At 39.3% G+C, this 24,221-nt stretch overlaps 1 protein-coding gene across 1 annotated transcript in view; it reads right to left on the bottom strand.

Annotated features, from left to right (window-relative positions):
• Positions 1–1,170: 1,170 nt before the first annotated feature.
• LOC135705163 (uncharacterized) overlaps positions 1,171–24,221 on the bottom strand; it is a 59,523-nt gene continuing 36,472 nt past the window's right edge. Inside the window, exons 4-7 of the mRNA XM_065226755.1 lie at positions 14,742–14,884; positions 3,561–3,849; positions 2,043–2,157; positions 1,171–1,589 (exon numbers count right to left, since the gene is read on the bottom strand). Coding sequence (XP_065082827.1) covers positions 1,428–1,589; positions 2,043–2,157; positions 3,561–3,849; positions 14,742–14,884 — 709 coding nt within the window. The 3' untranslated portion in view covers positions 1,171–1,427. The remainder of the gene's footprint in view (positions 1,590–2,042; positions 2,158–3,560; positions 3,850–14,741; positions 14,885–24,221) is intronic.

Genomic DNA, 24,221 nt, shown 5'->3' with positions numbered 1-24,221 from the left:
TCTGGGCACCGATTTTTCATTTTATAAAGGTGAGGTGACTCGCTGTCACTAGTGTAGTGACAATTTTCACCTGCCCAGTGGCAGGCGCGTAGGTAACATGTTATACAGTGACAGCGGGCCCAGCACAGCAAAATAAATGATTTGAGCCCGGGACATGCTGCCTACTGTCAAACGCTGCTGTTGGTATAGGCCTTGTCACTGGCCTGGATTTACACGAAGCCTCACCTCACCCAAGGTAACAATTGTCACTTCACCATCACCCTAACTACGTCAAGTAGGGGTGGACCGATTACTCGTGCTTAAAAAGGATAACAGTTTTGAGAGAAGGATCAGGGGAATTTAAATAAATTTTCTTGATTTTGGTGCGTTGATATATACAAAATATGTGTTCTAAACTTGCATTAAAATAAATTTAGGAAAGAATGGATAATGTGTGAAATTTTGAAAAAGAGATTGCAGGACTATTTGCTGACAACACTTACCCTACATTTATTTTCCATGTCTTGGCAATTTTTTGTCAAGATTCGCACAGTCGAATGAAAACGCGTTTTACTGGGAATAATGAAAATGATTTTTATTTGCTTAGATTCAGCAAAACATATTCCGAAAGTCTGCAACCAAATGTCAGTTTTAACGAGATCTTGGTGAAATTCGCATGGCTATGAGAGTCTCGGTAAAATTAGCAAGATTCTGAAAACAAATCTAAATATGTAAAGGGAAAATTGAAGTGAAGAACGATGATCCACATACACAGACGAACAAACATAACACTCGCAATCACATTCTTCGCACGCCCAATCAGCCTATTCAAATTACGTTTTGATCATGGCGTTAGAAAATATCTCCGAGAGGTGGGTTGAACTTGAATTTCCTACCACGGATTTGCAGAGTAAATTTATCGAAAATTCCTCTAAACCAGTCTTGAGTGGGCCAATCGGCTTACTATCACTCCGCTTATTTAACCTGCAAACAATATGAAAATTGCAATAAAAGTGATCCTCTGAGCGGCAAAACGTCGTAAAATAATACCTCATGGTGATGGAGCGAAAAACAAACTAAAAAAAAAATCAGCGGACACTTTTCAACAACATTATACGCACAATGCAATACAACCTGTTTCCCCCTCTGCCGGGGTGGGGACGTTCGACGTCAGACTCCAAACGCACAAACTAGCTCGGTTTCCCTTTCTGGTTTTAATTTATTCATGTTCATTCCCTATTTCGCACTCTCCCAATCTATTTCCCATTCACACGCTTAGATCCTCACTCGCGTCGATCACAAAATAGGTTCCGTGCAACTATAGATTTTCCTATATATCCTGTACCTATATAGATTTTTTTGTTAATACTAGCCACTAGTTTGCAATAGTGCACCTTCCCTATAGTAGCTGCTGTGTTGAGTGAATTCGACAGTCCGCTGGCCGCCGATTAAATTAGCACGCTCGGGTTGAACAGCCGGCTAGTTATGGCTAGCAGAAGAGCCAGTAGGGTGGTCATCAGAGAGGTCGACGCTAGCTGGGCACGTGTCGAATGCGAGCTGAAATAATCCCGGCATTTTCCGTTTTCCGGCGTGTAATCAACGCAGTGCATCTGTATGATGAGAGAACGAGAGTTGGGGGAAAAAATTAGATTGAAAGGACGATGGTAGTTATCGAGAAAAAAAGTACATGGCAAGTTCGGTTCTGGGGGCTGTTGAGGAATATTGCATTTTGAATGGTCCATTTTGGACGGCATGAGCTGGTCACCGGTGGCCATCAGCTGGCGTAAGGGATCGTTTTTCATTTGAATGTAGTTTGAATCGAGAGCACGATGACACGATTTTTGGCAAGGGCGATTTGCGCGAATTTGGAAATTAGTTTCAAATATTAACGAATTGGCGTATAATTAGCAAGTTTGCGCTAGGAGAGCAGTAAGCTTCTTATGTGTTTGCTGATGGCTGGAATGTGAGTTGGAGGAAAGGCTATTAATTCGACATTTGGTGGCGGTGATGCTTGCCGGTTTTGGGGTGGAAATTCGTGAGCTGGGTTAACATGTACTACTTACCCTCATCAGCGTGTTGGACATTTTGTCGAGGAATCTCCGAGTGAACAGCGCCGTTTCGTCTCCGCACGTGTGACGGACCGTGAACTCGGAACATTGCGTGTACTTGTGGAACGCACTGTGGAAAGCAGATTAAGATGTTTATCGCAATTAGTCAAACGTGCTTAAGAGCTACGGCTCAATTTATGAATAATTAATTCAAAGTAGTTTGTAGATGGAAATCCCCAGGACCGTTTCTTTCTTTCGATATTCAAATTGTAAGTCATCTGAAATGCCTTTCAAATAACAGTCCCATTTGGATTTTTTTTTTCTTCAGAAATCAGTCATCCATTAGAATCGATTGTATTCATTCCTTTATTTAACGTCGGTCTCTGTTCCGCAATCTAGTGCCAATCACCGATGGACATCGATTGCCATCCATTGACGCTTTCACACCTGCGTAGGATATCACACCCATTCAACGGCTTTACTTCCCTTCCAAAGAAAGACGTGACCAGAGATTTTTATGCCTCAGAAAAATCCCACCGACCTCGGCTGGGATTGAACCCAGACCCATTGGGGTGAGACAGTAGTCACGTTTACCACTACACCACCAGCGCTGGCTAGAATCGATTGTAAACTACGGGCATTTTACACTGTGTAGTAAGAGTCACATGTTTTGTTCAGAAAATAGCGTGAAAATACCTAAACAAATTTGTCCCATCCATATCAGTCTATGGAAAAAGAAATTTTCAACACGTTTTTTTTCGGCTTGCTGTTTTTCCAGATGGGACTGATATGCTTTTATGGTCAGTGAACTGCTCTATCGAGCCGCTGAGACTAACTCAGCGAGAGAGTAATTTTTAGTCAGTTGTATGAGAGATTTTTAAAATCGCAAGTCACTCAGCTCAACTATCGTACATTATGCATAACGTCATCCATGTATTGAAAGCTACTTAGTGAACTATTGTTATTTAATAACCCTATGAGGGGAAAAAACTTTACCCCGTTTTTCGATAATATGCTGAAGATGCGCTGATTTATCGTTCATGATTTTGAATTTGTGCATTTGAGAACAACGAGTTAATATGGTTATGATGTTCATCGAATTTACCACCAAACCCATCCTCATAGTTAAGATTTCCTTAACTGAGAATTTGACTGTTCCATTGGGTCAAAACAATATGTTTCTTGTTTTTCTGTTACATCTAAGTCGACCGTAAGTCTGGAGTTTGGAAGCTTCAAGAAGTGATTGATTATTCTACCGAATAAGTAAACAAAGCGATGAAATTGACAGTCTCTTTTCCTTCCAGGTAGATGGATAGAGGTACCTTAAATTACAATGTGTTGCAACATTGCTACTATTCTCAGAAGCCAAATTTCAATGAGGTCTTCAATCAATGACTGGCAAGTAACCGCTTTCTCCGAAAATCTAATCTCGCATTCCATCCAGCCCTAAACCCGTGCAGGACGACAATTCTAAAGCTACACCAAACAAACATACAAACCACCCCAAAACGGAAGGGGGGGTACCGAACTTACCAGCAAACAGTTTTGAGTCGTTCCTCTTCCGCATCCTCAGCACTTCTGGTGCTGTTGCTATGCTGATGTTGATGTTGGTGGTGCTGATGATGTTGGTGCTGGTGCTGCTGTTGCACGTCGTTCATCGAGGAAGACATGGTTGCACTGGGCGTCGCCGGTTGCACCGGGGGCCTCACCGTGGTATGTGCCACCGTCTGTCCAATCTTGGCCATTGTGCTCTGATAGCTGACCGCACACACTTCGTAGTCCTTCTTGACGTGTCGCATGCAGGGTGCATGTCTAAGAAAGTCTGTAACGAGACGGATTTGGTGAGGGGGGTGTGTGCACGTGTGGTGGGACGCAGGGTGGACATTGAGAAAAAGAGATAAGGTTAGATGAGCTTGGCAAGTTTTTCCCGTCATCGTTTTCTGGGTTGTCATGCTTTGAGTATGGGAAATAATGTGTTTGTGAGTTTGAGCTTCTTTTAGGATGATGATAAAATGGTCCCGGTAGTCGGACATATGGCATATTGACAACAATGCAGCGATGTGGAGTAAAACATGAAAAGCAGTGCTTAAGGTTCGATTCGGAAATGCTTTATAGAAAATTAAAAGTACCGATGTGGTGCAGATATGTGTGCTGATCATTGACTGTAGGGTTTGGGCTAAGGATAGTTACAGAACACAGGAGGACATAGTTTTACAACCGATAATGAAAAAGGTTCGGAAGCGTTCACAAGGAACAACAGGATAAACACATGTGTGCTGTCATTGATGGAACTACGTAGATCGAGCCGTAGCCAGTGAGCCAACCAACGAACGAACGACGGGCATAGTTGACTTGACCAAAGGCTATTGAAGGCGAGCTTTTTACCATTGGGAGAGCACATTGTGGCACGTATTAAACTATCCGGATGTGCATCAACCCCAAGTGAAACCGTTGTTGGAGTGCTGCTGGGCTATATGTCCTTAAACAAAATTGAATTCTGTAAAGGCACTGTGCTGGAATTTCCCTGTTTGGCTTTGGAGAATGAATAATGAATAGCTATCGTTTAGCCGATCTCAGCCGAGCAAACCATGTTCGACGGCACGGCACGGTATGGTAAGGGAAAATCACTACTGTTTGCTAGCAATGAATTTAGAGAAAATACGGTTTCAATAGAGTCACACTGACTGTGTCGAGCATGCGATATATTGAAAATTTAGATCAGAAGGTAAAACACAAAAGGATTGATGTTTCCACGTCATTATTGCTGCTCACGTAGTTCGGACGATTCGAAAGGATATGAGCTATTGTGTGTTAGGGCATCAAGCTGAATATTTCCACGTGGATCTTGTTGTCCCGATATGCAGCATATTGGGTTTTGTGATAAATTAGGCTCATTGTTGACGTGTGCCTTGAAGCACGTGAGATCAAGCTTAGTGGGATGTGAATATACCTTACGACGTATGTACGCAGTTTGGTCAGTTCAAATATGAGACAGTGGATCCTTTATCAAGGATTATTTTTGTTTTATTGAATTTCTAATATTGTGCACAGTTTCCAGTCCAATGGTGAACTCATGTACCTTTGCTTGTTGCAGTCTTGGAAAATTGTGAAGAGTTTTCTATGTCATTTTGGGTACCGTAAAACGGGGGGAAGTTGATCATTTTTTACCGATAAATCTCAATATTTTTCAAAGTATATGTTTGCTACACAATCAAGTAGGGGAAATGACGGCTTCGGCATGACAGACTATTTTCGGCAACCCGAATTGAAACACTATTTTCACTGGATTTTCTTATGAAAACACTTCGCTGAATGCATGCAAACGATTCTTTATGCTTTCAGCTTCAATTTGACTATATTTTTACCACTGAAAAAAAGCAATCTAGCAAGGTTTTCTTGAAATGCAACACACGCACTACAAATTGTAGCTGATTTCGAGTTGCCGATAATAGAACAGCAGATTTACATGCAGTTCAAATGGAACGGTTGCCGAAGAAAAACTGGTTGCCGACAATACTCGCTCTCACTACAGAAGATTGGAGCTTTGTAAAAGCGTTTCAAAACAGTTTTTGACAATTCTTTCGACTGAAATTGTTAGAGCAGCTGGCAGCAAAAGATTGTAAACAAACCAATACTGCATATGTGTGCGTTCCTTAGAGAAAAAGGCTATAGAAAGAAGGTCGCTGCTTAGGTTGCCGAGAATACGTAAATTCCCCTATCTCTCAAACATATACTCGCAAATTTAGCTTTTAAATTGCATCTTTTGTTTATTTTTTCGAATTAAAATTAGAGTAAAAATGCAAGTATTCAATTCCTGTGTGAAGTTGATCATGCAGATTTTTTCGCAATGCAATATTCAGAAGTTAGTTTGTGTTCACTGTAGAAGAATCTGGTGATAAAATTTCAACAAAAGTTGCGACTTAAGAAAAACTGCATAGTTTGTTACAAACTACTTCAAAATACGGCTAAATGGAGCAAAATCATTTTTATACGAAATCGTTTATAAGGACTGTTCACTTTATAAAACGAAAAACACCCTTTAAGTCGAAACCTTTTTTGATTGTCTAGTTAGCTGGGTGCTTTCTTTGGCAAGTAGAAAATTTATGAACATTTCATTTCAAGTATCACGAATTTTTTGCAATACTTTATATTACGTTAGCTCTGAAATGCCATTAGACGCATTTCGCGCCAAATCGCGCCACCCTCTCAGATTTCAATGAAACTTTTTGGATGTGTGGACCTTGACTAAATATGCCACTTTGCATACTCAGTTTTTCCAAAATTTATCTAGACTAACATTTGAGAAGGGCCAAACTTTTTCTGCCGATTTTTTTCAAAAAAATATTATGGAAAAATGATGTGTATGGATAACTTTTAGAAAATTGTCCAAGTTATCGAAAAAAAAAAAATACTGGAAAAAATTTCATTTGAGACCTACACTGAAAAAAAATCTATTTTTAAAATTTAAAGTCGATTTAAACAAAATCGCCATGTTTGATTTGGATGAAACTTTGCCTCAAGATAGGTAATTATGTTTACTACCAACCGTCCATACATCGCGAGATGGGCACTTTTAAGGAAAAAAAGTTTTTCTTACAAAAGCTTTTTCATGTCTGAACTGATTTTTTTTTTTGATTTGCCATTTTCACACAAAACTAAACCAGTGAAGCTCATAATCATCTCAGAATCCAATGAAGCTCAATTTGCGATTTAATTTTGTCTAATCAGCACTTAAGTTCACTTTGATTAATCGAGAATTTCATATGAAAAAAGCTCATGATGCATTTCTCGCCAAATCGTATTTGGAATTGGCAGCACCCTCTCAGAGTTCAATAAAACTATTTGGACATGTAGACCTTGTCAAAAAAATATCATTCCCTTATTCTGTTGTCTACTACTGATGCAAAATTTGATAATATGTGAGAGAAAAGAGACAAGATTTTTCATATATCATTTATTTATATATTTTGAATGTTTTAAACCTATTTTCATACATGCTATTTTTTTCCTTTTTTCCAATCAAGTTAAATATTTTTGGTTCATCTTCTGAATGTACTGTTGTACGATGTACTGTTCAGTGGATATGTACTCGAAACGTAGTTTTGTGATATTTTTATCTGTTTGTTAAACTGCCCAGTTATAGGTGTTTCCATAATCTCGAGCAAGACTAGCTCTCTTTGCCATTCGCTTGAGAGTGCCACCAATGGCATCACAGGGACCTTTTCCATGAGACGTTGCAAAAAAATGCCATTCTGCTTCTAATCCATGCTTTGACTGAAATCTACACAGACTAGCAAAGTTTTTTTTTTTTGTATTGTGATGCTGCCCCATATGACATAAAAGTAATTTTAGAAAAATCTATCGATTGTTTAATAAAATCTATAATTTTTGAGATGAACAACTGAACTGCAACTGTATCGTGAGTCATTACTTCTGATATGATAATGAAGCTAACATTGTCTTTCTTATAATAAACTTCAAATGGATGTATTGTTGCTTGAGAATTATTCCGGTGATATCCTTGAGCAGCGTTTTGGATGAATGAATAATTTTCAGAAAAATCACAATTGCTAGAATTTTGCCTTCTTTTAATGATTCTTTTTTATTTCTTAGAAAAGATGACTGTTGTTTGTAAATAAAGTCATGAGTTATAAGTTTGTTAATTTTATCAATGAGATACGGAACAAATTCATCAACAGGCTTGATAATCGTTTCCAAATTACAACGATCAGTATTCAGCCACTGTTGAAACACAACATCTTGTTTGTCATTTGATTCTCTTCAATATGTTCATTGGAAGCACACTTTTTGCAAGCACGGAAAAAGCAATCAGGTGTTCTAGTAGAAATATTACAAAGCATTTTTTTCTATTATTGCATCTTGTGACATAATTCTTAAACTGTTGATCATTAATTTTACATTTTCATGAGTTGTACAAATACATACATTATGTATACACTATGCTGCTGCCCACTAGTTGACGGTTATATATTTACTTCATTTCCAACCGATCGGCGTTTTTTCATAACTGGACTTCTATTATGAGATATCACGCTACGGCATGGTTCACAAATGCTCATCGTTTCATCAATTTCGTGGTTATATCCCATAGAATGTATTTTTTCTACCATCGTTAACGATATGGCCCGTAACTTATTTTGGTTACATCTAGGATTATTTATATTCGCACAACATTTCAATCCTTTGAGCCTTAATTTACTACTTTGGTCCATGATAATAATTTTACTTTCAACTTGTCTTCACAACTTTCGTTATCAGATTGACTGCTGCTTGTATGAAATCAACCTTAGTTTTATAGTGCTCATAGGTAGAATGAAGTGGTAGACGGTATATAATGTTAATGGTTTAGGTATAAATAACAGAAGGGCATATAGAATTATCATGCGATACGTTGACTTCCCAAATCGTTGTTGATTCGAAAGAAGATCTCAATTTAAATTGTATTCATACCTAATTCTTTATGGATAATTTGAGCTAAGAATTCTAAGTTGCTATAGGACTATCGGATTTTTCCTCAGTAGTAGACAATATAATCAATTATATTATTTTCTAATGATATAAGCCCTTTACATATGGAATTCTCGATTAATCCAAGTGATTAGTTGCTGATTAGACAAAATTGAATCACAAATGGAGCTTCATTGGGTTCTGAGATGATTTTGAGCTTCACTGGTTTAGTTTTGTGTAAAAATGGTACGTTAAAAAAACAGTTCAGACATGAAAAAGTTTTTGTAAGAAAAACTTGTTTTCCTTACAAGTACCCATCTCGCGATGTATGGACGGATGGTAGTAAACATAATTACCTATCTTGAGGCAAAGTTTCCTCCAAATCAAACATGGCCATTTTTTTAAATCGACTTTAAATTTTAAGAATTGATTTGTTTCAGTGTAGGTCTCAAATGAAATTTTTTTGCAGTATTTTTTTTTCGATAATTTGGTCAATTTGCTAAAAGTCATCCATACAGCATATTTTTGTTGGAGTAGTCATTTTTCCATAATATTTTTTTGAAAAAAAATCGGCAGAAAAGTTTGGCCCTTCTCAAATGTTAGTCTAGATAAATTTTGGAAAAACTGAGTATGCAAAAGTGCTTATTTAGTCAAAGTCTACACATCCAGAAAATATTATTGAAATCTGAGAGAGTGCTGCCAGCTTCGATTCGATTTGGCGCGAAATGTGTCATATCAACGATTTAAAAAATGTACACATTTTACGTTTCATGTTGACAACTTCAGCAAACTTTATGTTTTAATAATTTAGATTCTTCCTTATTTTGTAACATTAAGCTTTTCTTGAGCAGTTGTCATTCAATTTTAATTGAATATGCAAATTGGTAACACTTAAGACAAAGTTCGATATGACTAGTCGTTTTTCGACACACAACATAACACATTTTGTTCTTATTTAGTACATATGTGTATGTTGAGGGTCCCATGAAAAAAAAAATATTCAATCGTTTACGTAAGAAAAAAAAAATAAAGATGGAAATACAGATTTTTTTGTATTTTTGTAACGACTTACTATGAATGTTTGTTAAAAAGTTATGAATTTGGCAATCAATAATTTAAGCATTACATAATTTTGTTTGGATTATAATTTTATTTGGATCATAATTTTCAGATATCTAGAATATACAATACAGACAATATTTGTGCGTCGTGATATTATGAAATTTCTCAAAGTGGGTCGCAGTTAACGTAAGTTTGAGAACCACTGAACTAGACCATATTGGCACAGCATAAAGCATGGTCGGTATAAAAACATGTTTAAAAATTAGAAGTTTATTCTTCAGGCAAAGTTTAGACTTCCTGTTTATAAGAGGATATTTTTTTTTATATATTTGTTACATTTGGCTTGAATGCCCTCAATGTGATCTTTAAAAGTTAATTTTTGGTCAAGTACTAATCTAAGATATTTCACTTGGTCACCAGGAAATTGGAACTCCGTTCATAGTGACTATGTGACTACTACTAGGTTTCAAAAAAGAAGCTCTAGGCTTATGTGGAAATATTATAAGTTGAGTTTTGGAAGCGTTGGGAGAAATCTTCCGTTTTTGTAAAAAAGAAGAGAAAATATCTGAACTTTTCTGCAGTCTACTGCAAATAACACGAAGACTTCTTCCTTTAGCGGAAATGCCTGTGCCACCAGCGATCAAAGATTTGTTGCAACCCTGAGGCAAATCAGTAAGGTCCGAAGTGACAATGTTATACGATATAGGCCCAAGAATGCTACCCTGAGGAACTCCAGCTCTTACAGGTAGTTGATCAGATTTGGAATTCTGATAATTTACCTGCAGAGCTCTTTCAGTTAAATAATTTTGAGCTAATTTCATAATATACAGTGGAAAGTTAAACTTTTTCAATTTAGCAATCAAACCTTCATGCCAAACACTGTCGAATGCTTTTTCTATGTCTAAAAGAGCAATTCCAGTTGAGCAGCCTTCAGATTTGTTTGAATGAATTAATTTGGTAACTCTTAAGAGTTGATGAGTAGTTGAATGCCCATGGCGAAATCCAAACTGCTCATTTGCAAAAATCGAGTTCGTATTGATGTGAAGCATCATTCTATTGAAAATATTTTTTTTTTCAAAAAAATACTTATTGAAGAAAACACGAACGGTAGCTAGAAGCTTCAGCTGGATTTTTATCCGGCTTCAGGAAAGTATGCCAAATGAAAACATGTGTTAAATATTTTCACCAAGAACGACGAGGTACTCTCTTGGAGTTTTTTTTAATGGGGATATATAAAATTTCATCATCACCTGGAGCTTTCATACTATGAAACTTTTTAGTTATAGATCTTACTTCGTCAAAATCAGTTCCTAAAATATTTTCCCGAGAGAAAATATTCAGATAACCTGATTATCAATAGGAGTAGTAAGACCCAAACTCGAACTCTCGAATTGCTTAGAAAGTTTCTGAGGTTTTTCCGAATTTGTAATCAAAATTTTACCACTTTCTTCAAGCACTGAAATAGGCTTTTGAGGTTTTGTTTTCAAAAAAATTGTGAGTTTCCTAAAGGGTTTGGAACATGGGTCTAATTTTGAAACCTTATTTCTGAAAGTTTTGTTCCTCAGGGCAGAGAATCGCCTTTTAAATTTGTGTATGAAAATCACGCCAGATAACTTCCATGGCAGGATCGCGTGTTCTTTGATATTGCCTCCAGCGGACATTTTTCAGACGGATCAAGAGCTGAAGATCGTCGTCTATTAGAATTGAATCGAATTTAGCCTCGAATTTTGGTACTGAGGCAGCTCTTGCTTCAACTATAGAAGTAGTCAGAGATTCAAGAGCATAATTAATTTCATCTTTGGTTTGCAAAGGAATGTTTGGATCGAAGTTTTATTCCATAAATGTTAGATATTGCTCCCAATCAGCTCTATGGTAATTGAAAGTAGAGCTGTTGGGATTAGAAATTATTTCTTGGGATATCAACAAAACACGGCGGCCAAATCCCGCGCAAGGAAGCTGTATCGAGAGTGGTTAACGAAACCGATGTGTGTGGTTATGGATGACGAAACCTACATCAAGGCAGACGCAAAGCAGATACCGGGGCTGGAGTCCTAAAATACTTGCTTTGGCAGGCCATATGCCAATGCGGTAAACTGAGTAAACCGTACATCACAATGGGTACCATCAACAGCGAAATTAACCGCACCGAGTGCCTCCAGAAGCGTATGTTGCCCTTCCTGCGGTCCCACGGAGGCAAGACATTATTTTGGCCGGACCTGGCATCATGCCATTACGCGAGATCGACGTTGGATTGGTACAGTGACAATTACGTTGTTTTTTTACCAAAAAACCGCCAACCCCCCAAATTTACCAGAGATTCGTCCGGTGGAAAGATTTTGGGCCATAATGAAGGTCAAAGTTCGAAAATCGTCCAAGGTGTTTAAGAACGAGCTGGAGTTGAAGAAAGAATGGATGAAAGTGACAAAAAAAAGTCGGCTCCACCATTGCACAAAATGTAATGAGGGGTCTTAAGGGAAAGGTACGGGATTTCAGCGAAGGAAAGGAAATTGAATAAAGTAATTATGCCGAAACAAAATCCATATGTATTAGTTCATTCCCTGAAAGTTTCAAGAAAATCCGACTTAAAATAAATTTTTGGCGTACACTTTTGTCTGGTGCATTTTTTTTCGAGTAGATGCCTTAAATAAAAATCATTGGAAATCCCGTTGCGTGAATCGTAAGAACAGGATTTCATTTTCATTTTGATTACTTGGACAGGCTCAACTCCAAGGAATTTAGTTAATTCATCTTTGATCTGATCCAGGGATTCACCACTGGGCAGACCTTTCAAGACAACCGTGAACAGACATTCAGTTTTGGTGTCCAAAGTAAAAAATGTGTGTTACTTCTCAGTAAGGTACTTGAGGGTACGCTTGAATCCGTCCAAGATTTCAGCCCATACACGGCATTCACCCCGATGGCCAATTTGAAGTGAAAACTTAAACTGAACGAACTTTAAAAGTTCCTTGCGTGGAAATCGGGAGTGGTTACAACAATAGGGGAAAACTTTTCCCCTATTTGGAGAGAGGGAATGTCTAATAGAATTTTGCCTGGATGATGGATCATTCTCATCATCCGTAATCATATCAAATGGATTGCTCAATTGAATTTCATCAGAAGGGGGATCAAGCGATTGCCCTTTTCTTTTGTACTTAGGCGTCAAGGCGACAGAACCAAATCGACTTCCAAGCAGATTACTTTAGGAACCCGAAGGATCGAAGCGAACTTTTTCAAATCGATATCCAAGCAGGATTATCTCGGGGGGTCCAAACAAGGATTGAAGAGGAATAAGAGTCAAAAAAGGTAGAAATTTTACAGGTAAAGCACTGAAAAGTGCTGTTTAAATTTGTTGTAGCTTTAGGTAGCAGTAACACTTCCTTCAGCAAAAAGAAGAACTGAGAAGATTCCTGCATCATTTTTTCGCTACAGCGGGTGATCAGAAAGAGCACGCAAACAAAATTAGGTACCGTAGAACGGGGTAACATTGATTGTTTTTAAAAGTATATTCTAAATATTTTTTACAACAATGAATGTTTTCCAAATTTTATATTTTTAAAACAAGTACTGAATATCCAAGAGTATTCGTCAGTAATATGTCTAATGTAAATTTAAACAATTGCACTATTTTTTTTTAGTTTTGTGACCGAACTTCAGTTTTTTGATTTGGGGTTACTTTGATAATGCTCAGAAGAAAATGTGTGAAACTTATACAATTTAGATCTTTAAATACGAAACTTTGAATGAGTATATAATCAGAAAACATCATAAGCAATAAGAATACAAAATTGAATTTGTGATGGCTCTATCGGAAATACATTTCATAAGTGATGGTTTGAGTGCTTTTCAAACAGGCGAAAAACACGAAAATTGCTTTTCAATATGTTTGTAAAATATGTAACACATACTAAATAAAAATTATATACGATATCAACGAAAATACCCTGAGCTACAATATGGAACCAATGTTTCTAATTTGGAAAAAGCGCAACGAGTAAAATTAATATATATATTATACTATCAAAGTTACCCGTATTATCAAAGATACCCCGTTTTACGTTACATGTGATGTACATATGAGAGCACAAATAAAGTTTGTAAAGCACATTCCAAAACAACTTCATAGTAGATGTAAACAAAAACAATGCGTGGTATGATTGCGTGGACTACACAAGGTTCAATTTACTTTGATGCTTTTTGGAAAATTTCAAAAGCATTTTTTTCGACGCATTATTTCAGATTGCAAAAAGCTCGCACTATTCGATTCCTTTTGATATTTTACACAAAATGACGCGAACTTTTTGCAATCTAAAATAATGCGTCGAAAAAAACTGCTGTTGAATTTTTAAAAAAATGCATCAATGAAAATTGAACCTTAATAAAGTCTTTACGCAATTTATTCCCCTTTATTTGATCGTGTAATCTCAAATTGTAACCAAATTCAATGCTACTAGTTTAAAAACATCACTAGAAAAATCAAAGGAAAATATGTTGGTATTAAAAATGCTGTACCCGAATAAAAATTAACCAAACGTAAACAATAGAACCTATTGTAACAATTAAACCATAAATTGTATGGTCAAAAACAATAAACATTGTGACTGAGAATGCAACAATAAAAAATAAATAGAATGTATTGTATTTTATGATTATTTTATTGTAATTTTATGGACCATGCTTGAGGGTAAAATCGAGAAATGAAAATGGCGTAAGAATGGAATTGAATGTTCTATCAATTCTATTATTTTTTTTTATTTTTCTATCAATTCTATTATTTTTTTAATTCTAGTGAATTCTGCATGTATTCACATATTTATAAACACCACCTAATGCACGCTAAACATTAATTTTGCTTTGGATGTACACACATACAGAGTTATGAGTTGTTTGCATTTATCTATCTCTGTTGATGGATGATTTGATATCAATCGAATGAATGCCAAGGCGATGGATGTGTTTGACTGATATCTTTATTATTATTGATTGTTATTCTGGCGCGGTGTGCAACAGTATTTAATAGGGAAGCTAATGAAAACCAATAAGTGACCAAATGGTCTAGCAAAGCAAACGTATCGTAGCATAATTGCACTTTGTAACCAAAACGTAACACAATGACAATTCGCTATAAAGCAGAAGCAAATGGATACGGCATGAAACATGGATATAATTAGTACAATACGTACGTGCCTTCCTGATAAGGTCCTTCCTCGCAGAGCTCGTGTATGACCTCGTTAGTGCCGTGGTACAGCTTGTTGAAATGCTCCCTCTGCTGGATGTTCATACAGCGTCGCGTGTAGCTTCTTATACAATGTAGACCCTTGTGAAGGTCACTGCAATAGAGGGAGAGAAACAAACATTTAAAAGGCCGATCGTTAAAATTTGATTGTCTCATCGATTTTAGCACGGGTAATTCGAGTAGGTACAGATGATGAGTGGTACGAATGTTGTTAAATCGGAGAATGTAGGCACCAGCAACCTGAATCCGGGGATTAAATGCCTATACAAATGCAAATCGAGACCTTTCTGACGAACGCAAAATTCACAGTAGAACGAAGAGCTCTCAGCTCTGAAACAGTGAGTGTTACTAAGGGTTCACCGGGAAGGCAAAATAGAAGGTGTGAGATTAACTTGGACTTGTCCTACTCGTAGGTGTACACTTATGCCGAGAATCAAAGATAAGAAGTTGAGAAGTGTCTGGCATGTGTTCCTTTCCGTTTGATCCTTTCCCACCGCCGTAGTTATAGTGGGGATCAGCACAACAGACATAACCTTTCCGGGTCAGAGGAAAAGTCATACATATTGCTTACATGTGTAACGATTCCCATCTGTCTTGTTTGTTTTAGCCATCATCGGATGGGGCCGTCTTAGCCAGGAGAAGCTTTTCCTTGACTACGGCTAGTGGATTAAATTCAAAGTTTTGATGTCCGTCCGGAACCGTCCCGAATTGATTCCAGCTCCTGAATGGTACGGGTGGTGGAGAATGGAAGGTAGAACGGGGACAGCACAGTTTCACTTACACTCGTTTTGTTGCGAACGCATGCACAACAGTTTGTTCGCTCATTTATATTTCAACGGATTGTGTACAAATGTGAACGGTGTGACTTGTACCAGCTGAGCTGATGACTGGCTGGTCATCGTAGAGAGCATTAGAAATGCTGGCAGATGTCCAAGGATGTTGATATGTATTCCACACCGTATGAATGTGAGTGAAAATGACTGTTTCTATCGTTCCTAGAGGTATGTGACAATGGGACCACATCATCGGTCGAAGTGTGAAATAGAAAATGCTGTTTTGGCTTAGGTTGTGATACTAGACTTTTATTTGTGCTCAATGGGACAGGGCTGATCGGACTGTTATCCGATATTTGAATACGACTAGTACTTTCAATCCTCGGGACTCTTCCGCAATATGTTAGCTACGTATTATATAGAAAGGTACTGTTGGGGGTAAATTTCAGTGCAGATATAAATCAAGAAATTGCGTCTTAAAGCAAACGACATGTTACCTTGTTTGTTGGAGTACTGAACCACAGTGACCAGTTTGAACTATTGTGGCATACTCTTACGTTTACTTTTATGAACCGACTCAGCAATATTGATTTCAATGATGACTGTGATTTTCGCCCCAGCTTGGAATATTTTCATTGATGAAGTTTAAATCCTTCTGGAGATTTGCAAACCAAACCAAAGATAGCCCAGCCAAGTCTGCATCAAAATAGCGCACTTAATTCGCAGAGTCGGTGTTCCGAGGTTTCGCCTTCTAATTTACAGAAACGACAGATGTCTGGTGCTTCAAATGGCATCTGCTTGGACAACTTTCCGTCGGTAAACCTGGTATCGTGCTTATTTTTTTGTGTATGCTTAGAAATTTGTATGCAATATTAACACAATGTGAATGTCGACTCAAACAAGATTTTCCAGGATAGATTTGACGCTTCCAATTTCGTGAATTCCATGCTGATAGTGGAATTGGGAATCCCACAAAATCGATATGGACCGACAAAGTTGAATGCTGACCCTTGCTAAGGAATCGGCCTATTAATTGTCTTCCATACCACAAGATTCGGGAACTTAGTATATAATTTTCATCTGATTCCAATCAGCCGGCTACTGCTGAAAGAATGCATTCCAATACATGTGAGACGGGCACTTGTATGTTTTTAATACTTTGAGAGATGCCTGGGTGATGGAAAAATGCTGGCATGCCGATTTTTCCTAGCCAAGCACATTTGTGGAGAAAATAGGTTTCGTACCATTCAAACGATTAAATGCTCCTTAAACCTTTTAAAAACGCTACTTTACTAAGTAGCTACTAAAATTAATTGTCCTGTCCGTGTTTTTTAGTTGGAGGAGTGGAGCGACGAGCAAGTGCCTAGCTTCGAAAATAATATTCTATAAAAAAGCTTCCAAAAGAAACTTCTAAAGAAGATTCTAAAATAAGCTTCTAAAGAAGATTCTAAAACAAGCTTCTAAAGAAGATTATATAACAAGCTTTTTAAGAAGATTCTAAAGTAACCATCTAAAAGAAACCCGTCGCTCCGCTCCTTTAACTAAAAAATAACACGGGGAGGAATCGGAACACACCATAATAGAAACGTATAGACATGTCTGGTACATCTACCCTACTGTAAAATAAGGGCTATTTAATAGATGAAGTGTATTATATCTCATTATTTTTCTTCAATTATTTGACATAAAAAGTATTATATCTGAACAAAAACAAAGAGAAACCCCAGTGATCTAATTTACCCCGCTGATCAATTTGACTCCGTTTCACGGTACTGACCAGTGCTATACGCGGTCACCGTAGTCGACGTGTTTTCTGTGAAAATCGGCTGCCTTTTCTTCTGACACTTGCAAAGCAAGCTATCAAAATGCAGTACCAAACAAAAATGTCAAATGACACTCTCTGTCATACGACACTGCCTTAGAAGACCGTCACTTGTTTATGTATTTTAGTTCTTCTCATAATAAGAGCTGCTAATGTTGTGCTTGTGTGAATTCTGATAAGAGCAAACAACGATGTCTTAGAAATAACGTTTCTGATCAGAAGTGCTTTAATTTACACAAAATAGAGGAATTAGAACCAAATCACACATGGTCATATGATAGTTATTTGAAATTTCTAAAGTTTTTCTAAAAGATAGTTAGCAACAATTGACCACATCAGTGGAAAGAGAGAGAGAGCACCGCCATGTGGTCATCCTCTCGTAGCTCTCATTGTTATCGATGTGTCTTCTTATGTGACGGTAATTTCTCGTTTGCTTAGCATTGCATGTATCCATTTTGAAATACTTCTATCGAAACCATGTCTCTCCATTGCACCATTTTTATGAAACTATAGGAAATATTATCACAGACTCCCTCGATATAAAGGAATGTCACTACTAATGAGATTTCTATCGCTTCTAGAGAATTTTCAATTTTCGAACCTAGCTTATTCAACGACATGTTAATAACTGATGAAATTGCAATTGAGCATATAAATATATTTAACGAATAGTTAGAATACTATACTTGGGCTACAAAATGGTGAGTGACAATCTGGAAGGAACGATATACCAAGCTCCGGTCCTCACAAGTTCCTACCTCACGCCTCCACGAGTCATATGATCACAAAAGACTGCCAGCTGAAACATGGACACAGCTGGTTGGCGTAGCCTGGGCAATGTTGTCAATCCGATAATAGCAGAGTGAGGAGGTGCGACGCGAACACTGGCGCGGTAACCATAGCACGGTGATAGAGGAAATGCTTCGCCAACCCGAGCGTCTGTTCACCATGGAGGTGCGGCTCAAACAGCGTCTGACTGGCATCCAGCGGCTGAATAAGAAATGCTCTTCCCCGGAAGCTACACCTAAGATGGCAGCCCCATCACGGCGGATAGGAGACCTTAGGCCAACCACCTACTGTCTCTGAAACCTTTACAATTGTTACAGAAACCAATAGAGAAAGACATCGAACTGATATAACGGCAACGACTTTTAGCGCAAAACAACGGACACGAATTGGATCATGGAATGTATTGACGTTAGCCCAGCAGGGTAAACTGGCACAACTCGCCAACGAGGCGCGTCGCATGAAGCTTTGGAGAACACAAACTGCCGTCGGGACAGGTACTACTATACTCTGGTATTCGAGGTGAAAACGCTCCCCGCCATGGTGGAGTTGGTCTCCTACTTAGCGTCCAGGAAGTGCTGCGCTCATCAAGTGGGAGCCTGTTAATGAGAGGATAATCGTTGCCAGATTTAGAACACGGGTTCGTAACCTTACCATAATCCAATCGATGCTGCCGAGCTACAGGACAAGGAGAATTTTTACAGTCAACTGAATGCCGTGATGGATAAGTTTCCAAAAGGTGATATCAAGATCTACACTGGCGACTTCAATGCGAAGATCGGCTCCGACAGCACGGACTATGAGCGTGTCATGGGACGCCGTGGTATCAGCGAAAAGAGCGAGAACGGTGAGCTGTATGCAGAATTTTGTGGCAATAACGACATGGTGATCGTGGCTCGCTCTTCCCCCATTCGCCAGTGCACAAAGTCACGTGGGTTTCCCGTGATGGACATACCGAAAATCAGATCGACCACATCTGCATCAGCCGAAAATGGAGACGGAGCCTTCTTGATGTCCGGAATAAACGCATCATCGCGTCTGACCATCACCTTCTAGTCGGTGAAATCCGCCTACGCATGGCGCGGATCCAGCGACGGGAGGAGAGACTCGGGCGGCGGTTCAACACACGCCGACTTGAAGATCCAGCGGTAAAAAGGTCTTTTGTTGAAGAACTTGAGACTCGAGCTGCGGACGTTCCAGAAGGTGGCAGCGTAGAAGAACAATGGACGGATGAAACCTGGCGGAAGATTGAGGAGCGTAGAGAAGCAAAAGCCACGATAGAGCGGGCGAGAACCAGAGGAGTCAAGAACGAAGCCCGTCAACGGTACTCGGCTCTAGAGAAGGAAATCAAGCGCTCTTGCAGCGAGCGTGGGTGAACTCCCTGGCCGACGAAAGGGAGAAAGCCGCAAACACTGGCGATATACGCCTCCTCTACGATATCTCACGACGCCTGAGTGGAGCAAGGATGAACCCGAGGATGCCAGTGAAGGACACGACTGGACAATTGCTTACCGACCCCACTGACCAGCTGAAACGCTGGTTTGAGCACTTCGAACAACTTCTTCAAGTTTCAACGGCCAACCAGCCATCAACATCTCGGCATGATCCGCCTAGGGTGCGGCGCATCACTCGCGTCAATTCCGAGGCCCCATCACTGCAAGAGATTGAAGCAGCTATCCGAAGCATGAAATCCAACAAGGCTCCAGGGGTCGAACGCATATCAGCAGAGATGCTCAAAGCTGACCCCATGCTATCCGCACAAATGTTGCATCAGCTATTCTGTAATATCTGGGACACCGCGACTTTTCCGGCCGACTGGATGCAGGGCATCTTAGTGCAGGTCCCACAGAAGGGGGATCTGACTGTGTGCGACAATTGGCGAGGCATCATGTTACTGTGTATTATTCTCAAAGATCTGTGCAGTTATCCTGAATCGGATACAGGAGAAGATCGACGCGACTCTCCGACGGCAGCAGGCAGGATTCCGTGCCGGAAGATCTTGTGTGGACCATATTGTCACGCTCCGCATCATCCTGGAGCAGGTCAATGAATTCCAAGAGTCCCTTTATTTGGTATTCATTGACTACGAAAAAGCTTTCGACCGTCTCAATCACGAGAATCTGTGGGGCGCCCTGAGACGCAAGGGAGTCCCGGATAAAATCGTCAACCTCATCGAAGCGCAGTATGAGGCTTTCACGTGCAGAGTTCTGCATAACGGAGCCTTGTCCGACCCTATCCGGGTAGTCGCTGGTGTGAGACAAGGATGTATACTATCACCGCTACTGTTTCTCATCGTAATCGACGAGATCACGGTTGGAGCCGTTGACCGTGTACCGAACCGTGAGCTGCTTTGGCAGCCTATCACCATGGAGCATCTCAACGACTTCGATTTGGCTGATGATGTTGCTCTACTAGCACAACGGCGCTCTGATATGCAGAGTAAGCTCAATGACCTAGCCGAACGCTCCTCTGTGGCGGGTCTCACCATCAACGTCAACAAGACCAAATCGTTGGATATCAATACGGGCAACCCTTCCAACTTTACGGTAGCGGGGCAAGCAGTGGAGAAGGTCGAATGTTTCCAATATCTTGGCAGCCAAATAGCGTCGAACGGCGGGACCAAGAGCGACATAGGTGCATGAATCAAGAAGGCTAGTGCTGCCTTTGCGAGTTTACGAAACGTATGGAGATCCAATCAGATAAGTCAACGCACCAAAATCCGAATTTTCAACTCGAACGTGAAATCTGTGTTGTTATACGCCAGCGAGACGTGGTGTGTATCAGCGGAGAACACTCAAAAGCTGCAGGTCTTCATCAACCGATGCCTGCGGTATATAATTCGTGCCTGTGGCCTCACAACTGGATCTCGAATGCCGAGCTCCATCGTCGATGTCATCAGAAGCCGATAGCAACAGAAATTCGAGAGCGAAAGTGGAGGTGGGTCAGCCACACACTTCGACGGGACGGAAACGAAATCTGCAAGCAAGCGCTGGATTGGAATCTGGCAGGACATCGCAGCAGAGGCAGACCCAGGGGCTCATGGCGGCGGAGCCTCAATAAGGAAATTAAGCAAGTCGATAGGAATCTGACCTGGGCCCAGGTCAATGCAAAAGCGAGCAGCCGCCCAGGATGGAAGTCTTTCACGTTGGCCCTTTGCACCGCTGGCGGTGCACAGGACCCTTAAGTAAGTAAGTTAGAATACTTAAGTAAAATGCTATTATATTTCAGTGATTGATAAATTAAAATCAATTACTTAGATATATCATATATGCAGCTGATACTCTCAGGCACAATCGAAATTGTATTCGCTGAATATTACCAAAAAAATCGAGTAAAATATTAAATCAATCTAAAGACTTCTTATAATGTAGGATTTAAAAAAAAAAACAGCATTTCCAAGGACACTCTTATCTGCCATTAAAAGATCATTACGATACATCCTTAACGTCCAAATGAAACTTTATACCCCTTTTTTAACTACCTTGCATCAACCACCCACTCTTCGTCTCTCGCTCCAACCAGGATGCGGACGTGCTGCAAGCGGATAACGACAGGGTCAACCAACTACAGCGTTGTTGTTGTTTGTAAAGGCTCACTTTGCACCTTCTGATAATGCAGACATTCTTGTTACATTAAACCCATAATCACAAACACACCCAAATAAAAGATTGTTTCTCTCATCGGATGCTGCCGGATGCGGTATACTAGCCAGCAGCGAGAGGTTAAAATTTCAGTCATTATCCGGATGACCGATTGGACGTGAAAAATGCGCTTGGGCTGGTTTGAAGGGAACAAGTGAACGAGGATAATGTCGACGACGGCAGGTGAAGAGGAACTGGAATATGGCTTTCAACCCCATTTGCTCTCAGTGTCAGTAGCGTGGTGTTTCTGCCGAGGAATAAATGAAGCACACACACAAAAGGCAAAGTGAAACAAACAAATTACGAATGTGAGACACATATGATACATAATTAAAATTTATGACGAGCAGGCAGCTTTCACTCGGTCGTGCAAATTTTGCGGTAAGCTTGATTCTCTCCACATGGGAAAATCCCCTACACTCTCTCTGCACCTACACTCACTGCGTTGTCTACTTTTGGGCGATGGGAATTTCGGAAACGCCATTATTTCGGGCATCAAACGAATATAGGATGCTTTCTCTATTGTTTCTAGTGCTGCAGTGAGAGCAGTCTCGGGGAACAAAAAAATATCAGCGCAATTTTTCATCCAATGAACGAGCTGGGAGTTCAAACCTGTCTGCCGAGGGTGGCCTTGTTGATTCTGGAAGCAACAGTATCACAACAAGCCAGCTATGCATAGAACAGATGACTGGTGAGATGTGTTCATGTGTGTGGAAAAGCGTATCACATTTTAATAATTAATTAAACAGGGTTAATTTTAATTTATGAAAATTATGTAATGAAATTAACTCCATTTAGATCGTCATTTAGCGCAGCAGAGCTCACCCGGCGTGGAATGTGGGTAGGAAAGTTTTTCGCCAGCTCATAATAATGTATAAATTAGATACATCGTTGGCAAGGGTTGATTAACTCGATGAAAAATGAGCTTCGTAAATTGTTGTTTCGACAGTAGGTTGCTTTTAACTTCGACTCGTGCAGCTGGCTTTTGCCAGTTATTCATATACATCGAAGAGCTTGGGAAGGCTGAGGATATTTGTGCGCAATCCCTTCTATCATAATTTAATAGTTCCGAAAACAAATCGTCATCGGCGACGTGATCGCTCAGATAGGACCCCAAATGAGCCATAAGGGAAATTTTACTTATTAGTGAAAATTTATTATTGTTTAATTATTTAATGTATAAAGCTCAATCGAATTAGCTTTACAAAGCCGAGGATTCTTGTTACTATGCAATATATCTTAAAACTATAGTTAAAAGGTACAAAGTAATAAACACATTATCTTCTGCTATCCAATAAGCCTCCTCCATCAGAACGGGAACTGCTTCCAGTGGTTTCATTGTATGGCATGCAAAACGTGGTCACAACAATCCTCTTCCACAGCATATGTGGGTGAAGAATTTCCTTAAGAACCATGTTCTATACTATACCATCCAAGTGATTTGAATTCAGGGCAAATTCACAAAAACATTTCAACTGGTTCAGAATATGTTGGTTTGAGCATGATCTTGTATACCTTCTTTTTATATTCGACAAATTTAAATCAGTGTTTCTCACGACTACGTATTAATACGTGTCTATGTTTTTAGAAAAATCAAAACTACTTTGTTGTTAATTGCTCTTCGAATTAAACCTTTATATCTCACCAAGAATGTTTACTTGCCGACACTCAGACACTCAAGTAATTGCTGCTTGGAATGATTTCAATATTGATTCAATAATTTTTTAAAGAACTATGTAATTGAGTCATCCCTTTATTACTTTAATCCTGATATTTATAATCATATTTTGTTGCTTGCAAATGCAGCAAAATAAGTCAAGAGCCGTTGCCCGATTTTCTCACAAATCTATGGCACAAAATGAGAAAACTTTTTCCATTTCTAATTACTCAACAATGTCGGCAGCAGTTGGTTTCGATTAAAATTTGTTTAGACATAACCATGGAGAAAAATCCTGCCTGCACATAAACCCGCAAATACACCGACGAAATGCAATGTAGTGTTTCTGATCGTTGGTGAGATGTAGATACGAACCGACAACTGACGATGGAGCAAAAATGTACCGCAGGGAAAATGGCCACAGATAACTACATTTGGTAGTGCACATTTCCTGCAGTCATTAGATCGGGTCAGAAACATAGGATCGAAGCATCTGTTGCTGCGGAGCTCCATCCTTCCTCCCGTTCTCCTAAGAAAGGTAAGTTTCGGAGGAATAAAATTAAACTTTGTTCACCGCAGAACAACAAGCGTACTTGTACGTTATAAACGCCACTTAAATAGAGAGGGGGATGGGGGATGAACTCGAGTTGAAATCCTAAATGCCGGACTGGAAACAATTGAAATGAAATGGTAATGAGATATATTTTTACCGCTTTTCTGGTTCAACATTGAGGAACACGGGAAGGTTTTTC

The sequence above is a fragment of the Ochlerotatus camptorhynchus genome, unplaced genomic scaffold (genome assembly GCF_037179485.1).
Source record: "Ochlerotatus camptorhynchus isolate MF236.1 unplaced genomic scaffold, CSIRO-AGI_Acam_v1.1 ptg000259l, whole genome shotgun sequence".
In the NCBI taxonomy this organism is placed as follows: domain Eukaryota; kingdom Metazoa; phylum Arthropoda; class Insecta; order Diptera; family Culicidae; genus Ochlerotatus; species Ochlerotatus camptorhynchus.
The sequence above is the reverse complement of the archived record's forward strand: the minus strand, read 5'-3'. Positions and strand labels throughout refer to the sequence as shown.